Source organism: Triturus cristatus, chromosome 6, assembly GCF_964204655.1.
Source record: "Triturus cristatus chromosome 6, aTriCri1.1, whole genome shotgun sequence".
NCBI classification, from domain to species: Eukaryota; Metazoa; Chordata; class Amphibia; order Caudata; family Salamandridae; genus Triturus; species Triturus cristatus.
The window spans coordinates 1,350,435,445-1,350,451,942 of record NC_140589.1 but is presented as its reverse complement, the minus strand read 5'-3'; the positions used below and the strand labels follow the sequence as shown (position 1 = coordinate 1,350,451,942).

Here is a 16,498-nt window from a genome sequence, read left to right as displayed (position 1 = left end):
AAATTGCTAATGAAATAAATTACCTGCAAACCATTGAATTAACAGAGTGGAAGTCTTTCTTTTTGTGGAAAAGACAACAAAATGTGTGACCATAAAGGGATGACTCTAGAGAACCTCTAGTATCACTTTTTCAACTTATGTTCTAGACGCCGTTGGACCCTCGGCGCCACCTTTTGGTGCACAATAAAAATCAACTAAACCCAATATAATCAAAGGTACAACAAATCTGCTGTGCATCTATCCAACCAAACAAAACCTAAAATACGTCATAGGGGAAAATTATGGTCTCTCTAAATAGATGCTGTAGTAGATAAAGTCTTGTGGGTCTTTGAACTCGGTCATGCGACTGAGATAGGGACCTGACCTGGTCCTGTCATTGCAGAGGATGAATGCACCGTACTCTGGTCCAGAATGAGTGTGGACATCTGCCTTGAGCCAGATAGCCAACAATTGCAGGTGTTCATAGATGTGTGTTCAAAATATCCAGTGCTGGGGATGGTGCAGTCAACTCCTTTTGATCATAAAGAACCAAACCAGAAATTTTGCCAGCTGTGCATTGACTTCTGAGCATCATCAAACCAGACAATTGACGGGGGGGCATGGCTCAGCCAGCCAACTTGGGGGTCGCTCTTAGCTAGAGCTCATCTCTTTCTGCCTGAGCAACCGCCATAACAGGGTGCATGAGTCTGGCATAAACTGCTGCAACCTCCCTGGTGCAGCGCCATTGATGGTGGGGGCTGTTTTCCTGTCTTCTGACACCCTTTTGAGGGCCAAGATCGACGGGGCTGGGCACTGCCACAACCACAGCTCACCGACAAGGCCCTGGTCCGGAAGACACAGAGACTGAGATGCAGGCACTGCAGTCCTGTGGCCCCCTTGTGTGTGGGGGGATGACTGTGCAGTTAGGGACTTGCACCCAGTGGCACAGCACCACGTGGATCTTCGCTCTTTGAGGGCAGCCGGCCCTTGGCAACAGAATACCCGTGGGGCTCCTGAATTGGCACAGAGCGCTCAAGTCACCACCCATCTCCCGGCCTTGGGCCTAGAACTGGGGGGTGCATCAGTGGAGGCAGGGTGAGGCCCACAACACTGCACCCGGCATCTCCGGAGCCCATCAGCATCCCGCAGGAGTGAGCTTGGGGGCTGAAAAATGAGCATTGGGCCCAAGTGGGGGAGATGACTGGGCTGAAGACCCTCCCATGAGGACATTGTGAAGAACTTCTGGCATCGAGTGTACCCCAGTTTCCAAGCTGGGTTGCTACCACTGGCTCTAGATACCCCCGTGGAGGAGAGGTCCTGGTCCTGACCATCTCTGATGCTCCTTGGGGGCTATGCTTCGGGGTTGCTCTCAATGCGACCTCTTGCCAGAGCCAAAGCAAACCATCCGTTGGGCGCAGTGCTGGGCACTCGTTACTCTGCCCAAAATATAAGGTGTTCTCCATCTTCTGGCTTTCCTGAACTTGCCCTGAATGGCGGGATAAGGCGATCTCCAATACTACCCTCACTGAATCTCTGCTGCCCTGGGGACCCACTGAGCACACTCTGCCTTTCCTGCCACGCTGTGCTGCCACAAAGTGCCACGACAGCTGCATGATGCCACCTTCATCCAGCCACTGTGGCAGCGTTGCTTGCTAGGCAGGCTGGACACTGACAGATCCACTCTCCTTGGCTAAGCCTCTCTACAAGTGTAATAAAACAAGCTAATAGGTCTAACCTATGCAAGATATGGGCTTTGTCAAAGTGTTTTGCAATATTGTGCTGCAGTGCAGCATCCACCTGTTCAGGGCTGGCTTTAGCGCTGGTGGCGCCCAGTGCGACATTCACTTTTGGTGCCCCCATGACTGCCTCCTCAGATTCTCACACTGCCACAGGGCAAAAGTGCCCCTCATCTCTACAACCTAAGATATTGCTAAACACAGTGATCCCCCTGAGGTCAGCGCCCCCCTCCACAGGTCAGCACCTAGTGCAGTCGCCACGGATGCACTGCCCTAAAGCCGGCCCTGCAACGGTTGTGCGGCTACTGTGCAGCATGGCTGAACGTTAAGAAAAGCGCTATGACACGGCCATAGCTAATTTGTGTATTGTTTTTGTTTGCATATTTCTATAGCGTGGACTCGACCCAAAGGTATTGGAGCGCTTCACATGAGCACCGTATTTACATTACACATTCAGGCACAGGGAGATTAAGTGATTTGCCCAGAATCACAGGATGTGGACACGACCTCTTTGGGGGAGGGCGGGTCTGAAAGTTAAGGAAAAGGGAAAAAAAGGGAGTTGTGATGTAGCCAGAGCGGAGCACGTCATAGTTCTTTTATTATTGTGGAGGTAGGGTACTGAAAGTTTTTAAGAAAACCAGTGCTGGCCTTGTAATAGCACTTTCTTTTATTTCTGGCAGGAGGGAGGACTTTAGCCATGTTTACTGTAGCGCAGCTGCTGTTTAGCATGGCTAAAGGTAAAAAAAAACCTTAAAAGCATCACTATGATGCTGCCGAGGTGGGTACATTTTGTTATTGCTGAAGGGAGGGCAGGAGGCAAGCAGGAGGAATACTGCGGGTGGAGAAGTACACATGGGAGACAACTAAAAAAGATGGGGACGCACTCTTGTAGAGGGTTAAATGGAAAGAAAACATCAGCACCTAAATATTTGAGAAGTGGAAGAACACAAGTAATGTGTCAATGCTCTAGAGGGAGGGACAAACACTCAAAGAGGAAGGAAGCCTATGCCAGCTGACAAATAGCAATCAAGCAAATAAGAGTGACAATTAAGCCAACCAGTGGTAAGTAATAAGTGACCTCTAAGCCCACTTTTAGAAAACAATATGTCTTGCAATAGACAGTGCATGTGCTGTCTTAAACAACACCGAAACAGAAATATGTAGTACATTCTGTATCTTTAATGGTATACCGAGCTGCAACCACTGGACACTGTTCTGATGAAGGGCCAAGCAGATTCAACTGCATCCAATCCCAGCACCATATACCTGTTGCAGCTCAGACCCATGTGAGTAGGAGGATTGGGAGAGGAGAGGAGGAGGAGGGTGGAATGTTAGCAATGGTGCTTTTTATTTTTGCATATCAGGGCAATTTGGTTTCTGGCATGACGGATGTGCTTTACCATATGAGGATTGTCTGCCAAGGTCTTCTCTCTGATGGCAATTTCATCACCCACACGGCACCCTGGGATTAGACACTGCAGCAGGTGCAAGCAAGGTAAATCAAAAAAAGAGAGAGGTTTGGGCACTGTGAGAAGCACGAGAAAGCTGCCCAGCCAAGTAAAAAAAAAAGTGCACTACAAAAGGGAGGCCGGCCGCAGAGGCCATGCACAGAAAAACATACCGTCATGGCCCACTCTCTTCTCAGTATGCCATGCCGCTCTTCCCCAAAAGAGAAAGAGGGAAGAGGAAGAGTAACTCCTTGTAGGAAAGAGCAACACACTGAAGGAGGATGAACAAGAGAAGCGTTTAGGCAGGGAATTCACCACAACACAAACATAGCACTTAACATGCATTGCTGAGTGTTCTACAGGGAAATGTTCTAGAACTGATCTCTACATATCAAACATAGACTTACAGCTGCCGATTCCTCACGTTTTGACTATTCCCCAGGTGTTAGACTAGATCCAAAAACTTTTCAGCAGTACCTCTGGTGCTGGTTGGTGGCACTGTGTAGTTCCTCACTGAGGTTGTTTTGTGCTGGGAATGACATGTGGAGCATATATAGGGGCCACTCATGCATACTGACATTAGTTCCTTTCTTTCTGTGCCATTAAACACTGATCCAGAGCCAGCCCATTTCTCTTTGAGACCCTTTCCTCTTCAAAATGTTCAGTGTGCAAGGGACATGTCACCTCCCAGACCCAGTACAAACAATTGTCTGTGACACGTCCTCAGCAGATCTGCCTGTGGTGCCTAGGTTCGAGCCACCACTCTGAGGCCTGCAATGATTGCACGTTGATGAACAAGCCTGAAGGTCATACAGGACCACAAATTAAAATTTCAGTACCGTTCGAGATCTAGAAGCTATAGGAGTCGTTCCAGAGGTCGGTCTTCATCTCGATCAAAGTAGTCAGGTAAGTTGAAGGAAAAGCACAATAAATCAATTGGTACTTGATACTTTCCCACCACTCACTCTCTCCTGAGAATAAACTGGGGTTGTAGCATACATCTCAGTCTTGTTTCCAAAGCCGATCGACTTCAGAGCCTATCCCATAACTTGTACCACTCCCTCTACTCAACCTGCCAACTCTTCAAGGGAGAAAACATACTATACATTGCCTGTTTGGCACGTTTTGGCGTAATTTGCATCATTATTATTGGTCAGCCATACCATGAAGAGAATTGGTTCAGTGACCAACAAAATGCTAGTGACCTTGATACCTCCCTTGATTCGGAGCTCATCTCACCCCCTGGTCCTGATGCTGAAGAGAGTGCTTCTTATTCCATGGTGATGCGCTGGACGTCCGAAGTCCATTACCTCCAGATCCCAACTTGAAGGTCAGGACCAGTGTCGAAACAGAAGTCCTCCAGCCTGGTCAGGCATCCACTGAGCCCCTTTTGTCTTTCAATGAGGCCCTTATGGTTACCTTGTTGGGAGTGTGGTCCAAACCTTGCTCTGACCACACAAGACAACTGCCATATTTCACGGTGCCACTGCCCTGCCCCTGGCAACCCTGTGTTTTTATCTCCTCTTCCCTGAAAGATTGCTTCTGCAGACATCTAGAATAAGGACACACCCAAACACATTCCTCCTACTCCCCTCGATATGGAGTCAAAACGAGTGGAGACGTTTTGCAAGAAAGTATTCTCATTCACCAGCCTGACTCTTAGATTGGTAAATGCTCTTGGAATGCTATTCCACGTCCTTTGAATTCAGTGGCTCAAGTCCTCCATGGTGTTACTGAAGATCTCTGGCTTGCCCTCGCCCAACCTATTCAGCCAAGTTCACAACTCGTTGTGGCTTGCACGCCGCTGATCCCATTGAGCGAGACAGTGGCACTAGTGTAGCTATTCACCACCATGCTAGGCTGCAGTCAACTGGGTTTTCAAGCGATGTCCAGTCATCCGTAATGAACATGCCCTTTGACTGGACTCGCCTGTTTGAGTACCAGGGATATTCCACTGTAGAGCAGTTCAAGGAGATTAGGGCCATGGCAAGCTCCCTGGGCTTATTGGCCCTACCTCATCCAAGGCATCATCCCAAGCGTTCCTTTTGCAACTTTGGCAGAGGCACCCCCGTATCATCTGTCAATCCAACCTCAACAAGGTGCCCAGCAGTTTTGCAGTAAAGGCAGTGGTTCTCCCCTCCCCTGGGGTTAAGCTCAGCGGGCCATCCAGTCCACTGTCACCCTACCTGCCAAACCCCCTTAGCATGGCCTTAGTGGAACACAACGACCCAGCGGGAGGCAGGTTCAGAGATTCTTGCCTGGTTGGCAGGTCATAGCTTTAGATATGTGGGTCATGCAAATTATTCAGAATGGGAACACCCTTCATTTTCGCACCACCGTACCATCCACCGCCCTCAAAAGACTTACAAGGGCCATCTGCGGTAGGAAGTGCAAGCCCTTTTGGCAAAAGGGGCTGTCAAGAGGGTGCCTGCACCAGAAGTAAGTCATGGGTGGTATTCCTGCTACTTTCTGGTGTCATAGAAGGACGAAGGCCTTTGTCCTACTTTAGACCTGTGCCCTCTAATTACCTACCTCTGGAAGGAAACATTCAAGATGTTCTTGCTAGCCAAGGTCTTGTCTGCCGTCAACCCCAGAGCCTGGATGATGGCACTGGATGTGCAGGACTCCTGTTTCCATACACCTGTCTTGCAGGCCCATGGTCACTCCCTGCTGTTTGTGGTGGGATAGGAGCATAGCCAGTGCATAATGCTCCTCTTTGGTCTCACCAGTGCCCCTTGGGTGTTCACAAAAGTGATTGTGCACGTAGCATCGCACCTTCCGAGGTCAGAATTCCCAGTCATCCCCTACCTTGACGAGGATTGAATGTTAAAGGTGAGCTCGCCCCTAGCAGTCGTCAACCACCTGTAGACAATGGTGAACCTCCTGTCATCTTTAGTGTTTACTATCGATGTGAGGTCTCTGGTCTCCAGCAGGTCTTGGCTCAATGTTAACCCTCTGGAGCTGAGGGCATCTGCTTGGTGTTGAAAAGCCTACATCTGTCCATCAAGGGGAAGCTGGCACAGATGCTCATGGACAACACCACCACTATGTGTTACTGCAAAAATGGGCCGGTTGGGGTCATAGACCCTATGCCAGGAGTACCTGCTCCTCTTGAAATGGTTGAACTTCCAAAGAATTTTCCTGGTGGTGAGCCACCTGGCGATATCATTGAATGCCAGGGTGGACAAGCCCAGCCATCAGTGCCTAGATGTTCGCAACTGGTAGTTACACCTGGAGGTGGCAGAAGGTCTCTACCACGAATGAGGAGAACCTTGCCTCAATCTGTTCACCACTATCAAGAACACACAATGTCAGCCAGTCTGCATGTTGGAGGTTCCAAGGCATCTTTTGCTCTGAAACGTGTTTCACCTCGAGTGGCACTTGGGACTCCTGTATGCCTTTTCATCTATACCACTCCAACCCAGAGTTCCCAAGACGATCAGGACCGACCAGGACCAGGTAATTCTAGTGGAACCGGATTGGGCACCAATGTTATGGTACCCAGAAGTCCTGGGCCTAGGGCATCTGCCCTCTGCTCAGGCTGCCTCTCCAGGAGGATCTGCTGTCACAGCAACAGGGCAGGGTTCTGCGCCCAGGCCTTCACAATTGCCACCTTCATGCTTCAAAATTGAGCTGCGACAGTTAAAAAGTTTAGATCTCCCTCCGACGGTGATTGGTGTCATTTTAGCAGCTAGGCAGCCCTTGAGAGAAACTGTCTATACCTGTCACTGGGGAAAAACTAGTGGCTTGGTGAGGTTCATGGCATGTAGACCCCCTCCAGGCAAACTTATCTGATGTTTTGTTGTTTGTTTTGTCCCTAGCTTGGCAAAGCTTTGTTCTGGGCACTGTTAAAGAGTACCTTTTACTCCTTTGGCCTTCTTTGTTGACGGATCAGCCCTCATTTTTTAAGTCTCCAGTTGTAATGCGCTCTTTGAAAGGTTTACAATATTTGTTTTCTCCCTCTCTTTTTGTCGTTGGACATTCAGTGTCAAGCTGCCATACATTACCTTCTTCCCAGACCAACTGGTTTTGTGGATAGGGGCTTCCTGCTCACCCAAAGTTGTGATGCGGTTCCACATTGGTCAAAACATCACCTTGCTGGCTTTCTATGCTCTGCTTCATCCCTCTAAGGATGAGGAGAGACTCCACCATTTGGACTCCAAGAGAGCTCTTAGCTTTTAATATTGATCATACTAAAGAACTCCAGGTGGATGATCAACTCTTTGTGGGGTTTTCTGGAGTGAAATAGGACAAGGCAGTGTAGATAAGAGCCATCTACCACTCAATCATGCTTTACATTGAGATCTCCTATGTACTGGCCAAAAAGGAGCCTCCAGAAGTATTGCATGCTCATCCTACTAGTGCCAAAGCTGCTACCACTTCAATGGCTTGCAGATTCTCTGTCGTGGACATTTTCCAGATGTCTACATGGGCATCCCTCCATATGTTCAAAAAGCACTATTGTCTGAACAGTCAGGTTTGCTGAGAGGGTCATTTTGCCTGTTTAGTCCTACAGTACTTACTGGTATGAGGCCATTCACAGACCCACCTCCAAATAGGTATAGCTTTGATATTTAGTCAAAGTATCTGCAGCAAGAAGTCTCTATCAGAAGAATAAGTTCCTTACCTTCGGTTAGGCTTTTTTTGGTTGAGACTCTATCTAGCTGCAGATTCCTCATCAACCTTGCCATCCGCCATGTTCTCTGATTGGACTCTATCCATTAATATGAGCCCAAGTACACTGGTCACAGGCAAATTTCCTTCAAGTCGTGGATAGCCTCAAAAGCACCTGACGTTAGCGTGCTAGGTTGGTACCTAAAAAGGCTCCACACACCATTTCTTTTTTTTTTTTTTTTTTTTTTTTGAAACCGTTTATTGCAGTTTATAGAAGTTACAGGTATGGGCCTACAACCACCCGGCCGGCCGCTAGAGCATCAAAAGCATATTACATACATACAGCAAAAAGAAAAAAAAATTTCTCAGCGGTGCACAGTAGGAAAACAGGAGTGATCAATGGTGCAGGTCTCCAAGCTCCATGCCCACAGTACGGTTCCATTTTCTCAATACAAAACAACATAAACAAACCACAACCGCAAGGCAACCCTCGATCCAAAGTGACAACACGTGCTCCATAAGTGGGGGATCCACACCAGCAGCAAAATTCCGAGGAGGGGGACGGGAGTAGATCAGGGACTGGGGGACCGCGCGCCCGCGGCCAAGGGAGGGGCGCCATCTAGGGAGACGGAGCCGGCGAGACCGCCGGTAGCAGCGGCGGCTCACAAATACCCCCGCGGTAGGCGTTCCAGGGGCCCCAAAGTTTCATCCACGCCCCAGGTTTACCCCTCGCCACATACACCACCTTTTCACGAAACATACACCAATCCATATGCTCCTTCCAGGCCGACACCGCAGGGGGCCTCTGGGATCCCCACAATTGGGCAATATCACGCTTGGCTATCATGTATCCCAGAGTCACCCACCGCGTCTGCGGTACCGAGTAGTCATTTGGTTCCCAGACATTCAGCAAGCATCTCCTCGCTTCAGGCAGCAGCGTGACCCGCGTAACCATTCGTAGAACCTCATGCACACCACGCCAGAATCGCTCCACCTTCGGGCACTCCCACAATATATGCATGAAAGTTGCCAACGCACCACAGCCACGCTTACACATTCCATCACCGGCAAAACCCATACGTAAAAGCCTTGGCCCCGTCACGTAGACCCGGTGAAGGATCTTGAGCTGGACGAAACGAAGGCGAGCCGGGATGGCCACCTCTTTCGGAGAGGCCACCGCGGAAATCCAATCCTCGTCGTCCAGCTCCAGCCCGTCGGCAACCCAGGCCTCGCGGAGACTAGTCAGCAGACACGATCTATCGTTAATCAGTTTTTTATATATGAGGGAGATCGTGCTGTCCGGGACATGGCCATCTAGCACTCTGTCCTCCAGGGGGGAAGACTCCGGGATAGATGCAACATCCGTGAAGACGGAGCCCAGCGCATGGCGGACCTGTAGGTACCGAAAGTACTCACCGCCCTGCAGCTGAAACTCCGCCTGCAGCGTCTCAAAAGTTTTGAATCCCCCCCTCGTCCAGAGATCTCCTACCGTGCTGATTCCGATCGTGTCCCACTTCTCGAAGCCCTTCGACGTCCACAGGGAGCCCAACCTCTCAGATGCATACAGCGGAGACGCTCGGGTCAAACGGTCCTTCCACCCCATAGCTGCATTAGCCGCGTGCCAGACACGCACCATGACACGCGTCGGTCCCGTCAAACGGGAGTCGGGCGTGCCAGAGTAGAGCGCTCGATTATAATCGCCACCGGGCAGAAGCGTCCGGTCCATCTCGAATGCCGGGTTCAAGGCGGGCCCGTAAAGGCCATGATTAATTGCAGCTAGTTGGGAGGCCCAGTAATACCGTTTGATGTCCGGGAGGGCGACTCCTCCGTCATACCACGGGAGCGTCAATTTAGCCAGAGCAATACGCGGCCTCCCATCCCAGAACAGGCGCCGCTGGAGGCCCTCCACCTCGCGAAAGTAGCGTGCTGGGACCAAGTCCATGGTATTCTGGAGGGCGTAGAGGAGGCGCGGCAGGGACATCATTTTAAATAAGGCCGCTCGGCCGAGCGGCGAGAGCGGCAGACGCCGCCAGCGCACCACGTCCTCCCTCAGACGCTGGAGGGGGGGCAGCAAGTTCCGCTCATAGCGGGCCTCCGGGTCGAGAGTGATATATATACCCAGGTACCGGAACCCCTGGGAGGCAATCTGGATCGGACAGTCCCGTGGCAGGACCGGGGCCTCCCCGGAGAGCACATAGACACAGGATTTCGCCCAGTTGATGACCAGGCCTGAGTTGCGACCGAAGGAACGCAAAACATCAACCAGGACGATCAGTGACTTGCGCGGGGAGGCAAGATACAAGAGGATATCGTCAGCATAGAGAGACACGCGGTCCTCATGCTCGGGGGTCCAGCGGAGACCACGGATAGAAGGATGCCACCGCAGCCATTCCGCCAGGGGCTCCATGGCCAGGGCGAACAGGAGAGGCGACAGGGGACAACCCTGTCGCGTGCCCCGCCCCAGCGCGAATGGGGCAGATACTCGCCCATTCACCACCACCTGCGCCAGCGGGCCCGAATAGAGCAATTTGACCCAGCTGACGAAACCCGGGCCGAACCCAAACTTCGCCAGCATCGCCCAAATATATGGCCATTCGAGCGTATCAAACGCCATGGTGGCGTCCAAGGACGCCAAGATGGCCGGCTCCCGCACAAATGGGACACGCGCGAGCACCCCGTGCAAGCGCCGCAGATTAAGCGCCGTGTTGCGGTGTGGTATAAAGCCCGATTGGTCTTGGTGGACCAAGTCGCCCACCACGCCAACCAACCGGTTGGCCAACACCTTGGCGAGGATTTTGGGCTCCGCGTTCAAAAGCGAAATCGGCCGGTAGGATGTGACCCGTTCACGGGGCCTCCCCTCCTTGGGGATCACCACAATTGTAGCCAGACGCTGGTCCGGCGGGAGGGAGCCCCGCGAGTGGGCCGCAAGGAACATCGCGCGCAGGTGGGGCGCCAACACATCCGGGCGCAACTTGTATAGCTCAATGGGAATACCATTGGGGCCCATGGCCTTGCCGGATGCAACCGAGCGAATAGCCGAGGCAATTTCGTCCGAGGTGGGAGGGGCGTCCAGCGAATCCCTGTCCTCCACCGTAAGGGAGGGCAGTGCGATGTCCCGAAGCAAGGCCTGGGAATCTTCCTCCGAGCAGGGAGAAACCGGGGAGTAGACCTCGCGGAAATAATCCGCGAAGCAGGAGACAATGGCGTCCGGCTCAGTGACGCACACACCATCCACGCTCTCAATCAAAGGCACCACGCGGCTCGCTCTCTCCCTCTTGTCTAACCACGCAATCAATTTGCCAGCCTTGTCCCCCACATCATACAATCGCCCCTGCTGCTCTCTACTGAGGCCCCTGGCCGCCTCCGTGACGAGGGCCCGATAGGCCGCCTGCTTTAAATGCAAAACATGCAACTTGGCGTCTGTTACCCCGCTCCCCAGGTCACCCTCCAGTTCTGCAATCTCGGCCTCAACCCGGGTCACCTCCTCCCGCTCGCGCCGCCGGGCATTGGAAATAAAGGAGAGGGCCTCCCCTCTAAGAACCACCTTGAAAGCCTCCCACAGGGAGATGGCAGACGGGACCGACCCCACATTCTCATCGAAATAGCGCTGTAAGGATTTGATCAAGTCGGCACGAATGGTGGGGTCGCGCAAATACCATGCATTGATCGGGGCCACTCTGCCATCCCCCCTCGGGAAGACATCGAAATGCAACAACAATGGGGAGTGGTCTGAGATACCCCGTGCCAAATGGCGCACCTCCCCCACCCTCCCTGCATGGGCCGCCGGGACAAGGATGTAATCAAGCCGCGAGAGGCTACCATGGGCCCCCGAGTGGAAGGTGTACTGTTGCAATACGGGATGCTTTAAGCGCCAGCAATCCACCAGGCCCAGCGTGTCTAAAAGGCCGGGCAGCCACGCCTGTGCCCGGGGGAGGTCCCTAGGGGGATGGCGATCCATAGACCCAGAGGCAACCGCGTTAAAGTCCCCTCCAACCACCAACAGGCCACCCGGAAGGTCCAGAAGGAGGCGCCCCAGGTCCGCAAATGTAGTGGCTTGTAACCCAGGCGGGACGTACACTGATATGAAGATGAACACTCTACCCTCCATTCGTCCCACCAGAACAGTGTAGCGTCCCCTCTCATCATGGCGCACCTCGTCAATCTCCAACGGGAGCGAGTTCTTGACCATAATACCCACCCCCCGCGAGCCCGAAGTGAAGCCGGAGTGGGCCGCTAAACGATATCCCCGCCGATTCATTGCATTGAAGGTGTTACCAATAAGGTGTGTCTCCTGCAAGAAGACAACATCTGGTGAAATACGTTTTAAATACTGCAGGACCACACCACGTTTAATCCTATCCCCCAGGCCGTTGACATTCCATGACAACACAATCAAATCCCTACCCCCCATGATACGTCAAAACAATCGGTCGCCCCCCACCGAGCATCTTAAAAAACAACAAAACAGTTGCGGGTTTGCCTCGCGGTGTTAACAAACAACACACCCCCCCACCCCCCGGTCCCAACAGAACTCCCCCCTCCCTGCACCCCTGCATGAGCCCAGACAGCCCCCCCAAAGTGCAGTGTGCCTGTTGCCCCGTAGCTAAGTACTAACTAGTCCCCCAGAGGAGGAGGGAAGCCCCCAGCAGACCCCACCCGACCTCCATGGGAGGGGAACATACGAAAGCAATATATGGTAAAGGAGTAATATCCCGAGCAAGGCCTATACAGTCACCCCTCAATTCTGATCCGGCGGGCCCTCCCCGCCAGCCGCGCCCCCCCACCCCGATCTCCAGGCAAAGTATCTAACCAGTCCCCAGCCGCCTCGGGCCGGTCGAAGAAGTGCGTATGGCCATCCACCTCCACCCTCAGCTTAGCCGGAAAGAGCATTGAGTACTTGAGGTTTAAGTCCCTTAGGCGACGCTTGATACCGAGAAAGCTCTGTCGCTGCTTCTGGACCGTCGGAGTAAAGTCTGGGTAGAAGTGTACATCCATGTTGTCCAGCCTGACCGGTCCCTGTTGCCTGGAGGTCTGAAGGATGGCGTCTCTGTCCCGGAAATTAAAAATTCGGGCAATAATAGGCCGCGGCGGGGCACCGGTCTTAGGGCGGCCCCCAGGGACCCGGTGGGCACGCTCCACCGCAAACAGCTTACTCAGCCCCCGGGGCTGGAGATGAGTCAGGATCAATTCTTCCACAAAGAGATCCGCCGCCTCCGCCTCTCGGCCCTCCGGCACACCAATAATGCGAACATTGTTCCTCCGGGCCCGACCCTCGGAGTCCTCCAGTCGCCGGTCCATCAGGGCGCTCGCCTGGCCAAGCCGGCGCACCTCCTTCTGGAGGGCCACCACGTCCGTCGTGAGGCTCGTTGTGGTGTGGGCCAGGGAGTCAACTCGGTCGTTCGTTTTTGACAAGTCTGCCCTCACAAGGCCCACATCCACCAGGACAGAGTCAATTTTTTGCGCCAAGGTATCGAAACGCTGGTCCACCGAGGCCTTCATCTCTGCGATGGCGCCCATGACGTCCCGGAGGGTCAGATCCACCGGTTGGGCAGGTGCCTCCGTCGGGCCCACCAGGGACGACCGCGCTGTCTCCGGAGAACCCTTTTGGAGCGTATAGCGATCCATACTATTGGCCTGGTGCGCCGTGCCACGGCGGGTTGTCTTCATCTTCGCCCGGTCGCCATCTTGTTTGGTGGCCATGCTGGCCCTTACACCGTCGTACCAAGATCTCCAAAACGGGCCGCCACACCAAATCACGGGTGTCAGGGGGGGGGACGGGTGCGACCACCGGGCAGCGGGTCACCCCACCGCCGGCGGGTCAGCCGGGCACCCGGACAAGGCAACACCACCGCACCCCGCTCCGCAGCCCGACCCCGCCTGAGGCAAGGAGGGCGCAAAAGCGAAAGTGAAAGTGCGGGGTATGCGAGTCGCTCAGCCCCGCTCGCCGTTGTTATTCACTTCGTCCCCGGATCGCCCCACTACTCCAATCCGGGGGGCCGGCGAGGAGAAGGCCGCAACCTTCAATCGATGCTCCCACCGGTATTCGGGGTCCGATTCGAGCCCAAAGAACGGGCGGCGCCTCAGCTCGGGTTCACCGACACAGTCCCCTCAACAAGGACAGGATATCGCCAGGATTAATTCAGGAGGTCGCGAAGGTCCTCGGGAGCCTCGCACCTACGCGGCCATCTTGGTTGCGCGCTAGGCTCCTCCTCCTCCACACACCATTTCTGAAGCAGACCTGCATCAGTGCGGAGCTGCAGTGCTCCACCTATCCATGTGCAGAGGTACTGGTGAAAAGTTTCTGAATCCAGTCTAACGCCTGGGGAATATTCAAAAGGTTAGGAATCAGTGGCTAAATATAGTCTCTACCAGAAAGAGTGTTGTTGAAAGCAAGTAACTTGTTCACTAAGAACCTGTGGATTCTGTCATAGTAGTGTGTTTTACATATCTAGGCAATATGAATGCTTGCACACTATGTGGATTCTGACAGTACCTGTAAGCTAGTGGACACCATTAACCTTTAAATCCTGTGTTTTAGCCAAACGTTTAATCACCACACAGTGGAAGTAGGGCATAGCTCCCGTCCTCAGTTGCTGGTTGACAGAGGTACTGAAGTTGACAGATATTGAAAATGTCACAATGAATAACATGATAGCTAGATGGAGATATCTGGACAAAGACTGTTAGACAAGAGAAAATAGTCTGGAAGTGGTATCAATAAAGCAAACAACCTGACATTTGCCTCCAGAGCGAATGTGTGCATATATTGGAAAGGATTAGGATCCCCCACTCTTTAAGATTATGTTGGAGCGGAAAAAGTTGATATAACAGTACACTGGAATGGGGGACACTCTGGCAGGTCACTGGGTGACTCCTCAATCCTCTTTACCCCACCCGTTTGTGGCAATCGCTGTGCTTGCTCTCTCCTTCCTGAGTATAATGATGAACTGTTGTTCAAAGGTATGACCAGATATTATTGCAATAGAATATTGGTGCTTCAACTTAGATCCTCAATAGTTACATGATTAGGTTTGTGCTTTGTCGAGGATTGCCATCAATGTGAGCATAAAATGAAGGATACAACAGAACAGAAATGTTGAACGCATGAAGAATTTCATTTGTGCTTCTGGAATATATAATCACAACTGTTTATTACTACGCCTAAATGACAATAAAAAAGATACAAAAAATCACTGAACACTGCTGATGATGTGTCTCATTTTTCATTGTTGCTCTTTGTACCAACTGTGCTCTATACTCAGTCTCTTTCTCATTATTCAGGCAAAATATGCAGATCTTAGCAAGCATGGAATATTCCAATATTGCCTTGTGGACCAGTCAGGCAATGAATTTGCCATTGATGAGAACACCGGGCTGGTCTATGTTGTATCAGTGGCAGGAAAGACAGGAACATTCTCTTTCAAAGCTCAAGCTACAGACCGGGCAAGGAACGGACTCCAAGTACAGACGAACATTGAGGTAAGACATTGACCATATTGTGTGATTTGCTGTAGCTGAGTCTTTTGATTTCTGAACCATACATTAGCTGCATTAAGTTCTTTCAGGCACTTTAATCACTTTTTTATGCATTTGTTGCTTTTGTGACCAGAAAGACATCATGAATATCAGGGGAATGTCTACTAGTTTTAGTCATTGTTGCTCTCCTGAATGTATCTTACTGCGGTTGATCAATCAGTCCTCTGATGGGTCACATTCCTTTACCAGAATTTTCCTTCATTCTATAATTCAAGAATAATGCCACTAGACCACCTCGCGAAAAACAAGGTCACGTGTTTTTTCAATTAAACCATAATCTATCCTCTCTGAGTTCTAGGTCTATCCTGGTACAACTTGGTGTTTTAAGATGTGAAAATTGAGCTCCTAACTTTAACCCCATCATTCACTACTACACTTCAATCTAAAACATCTGGGGCCCAGTTTAGAAACATTGTTGCACACATTAGTTCGATTTAGGTGTACAAATAAAAAGACATTTGCAGGTGTAATTTCCCAGATGTAAGTCACAGAATCAAGATTTGTGAACATTTGTTTGGGGAAAATCAGCTAGTATAGTCAATATTTTGCAAATGGATGCTTATGGTTAGGGTCAGAAAAAGGAAAGTGTTAATCAACAAGCACATGCCAGTGGAAAATGCATAAAACAACCCACCAAGGTAGATGTTTATTAATATTAACAACATTCTACATGGTCATTCCCGCCTTGGAAACTATTCAAAACTGTTCTAGAGTGACATTAGACAGGTTTCCTCCCCCAGAAAAAACAGTTTTGCGCGTTTCCACTAAATTTACTTCTTCAAACAATCCACATGAGTACATATGGTGGCAGAGTAAAAGATGAGTCCTCATGGAATCTGCAGTTTGGGCAGATTTTCCAGACTACTTGGTTGGATGTTTATAAATCCCCATCAAATCTAGTATTCAAATCTTTGAGCAGCAAATATCACAGTTTCAAAACATTGCTGTGAATCAGTCCCTCAGTTCTAAACATATTGATACTTTGATTTCCTTGAATAATCTATGTTTATCTCAATATGCTCCTGCCAAGCTTGTACGGTGATTTAAAACTTTCCAAAGACTGGAATTGTAGCCAGGAAAATAAGTATTTAGCATTTAATATTAAACATGTCCAAATGTGACAACTGGATCAGAGTAAGCCCAAATACTGAGGGAACCATTCACCAAAAATTAAGACCCAGGTAG

The 16,498-nt window shown here is 51.1% G+C and overlaps 1 protein-coding gene across 1 annotated transcript in view; it reads left to right on the top strand.

The window, feature by feature from the left end:
• The window catches only part of LOC146821407 (uncharacterized), a 1,203,178-nt gene that overhangs the window by 375,957 nt on the left and 810,723 nt on the right, over positions 1-16,498 (top strand). The window contains exon 27 of the mRNA XM_085609844.1: positions 15,059-15,256. Within this exon, the coding sequence (XP_085465970.1) occupies positions 15,059-15,256 (198 nt within the window). The remainder of the gene's footprint in view (positions 1-15,058; positions 15,257-16,498) is intronic.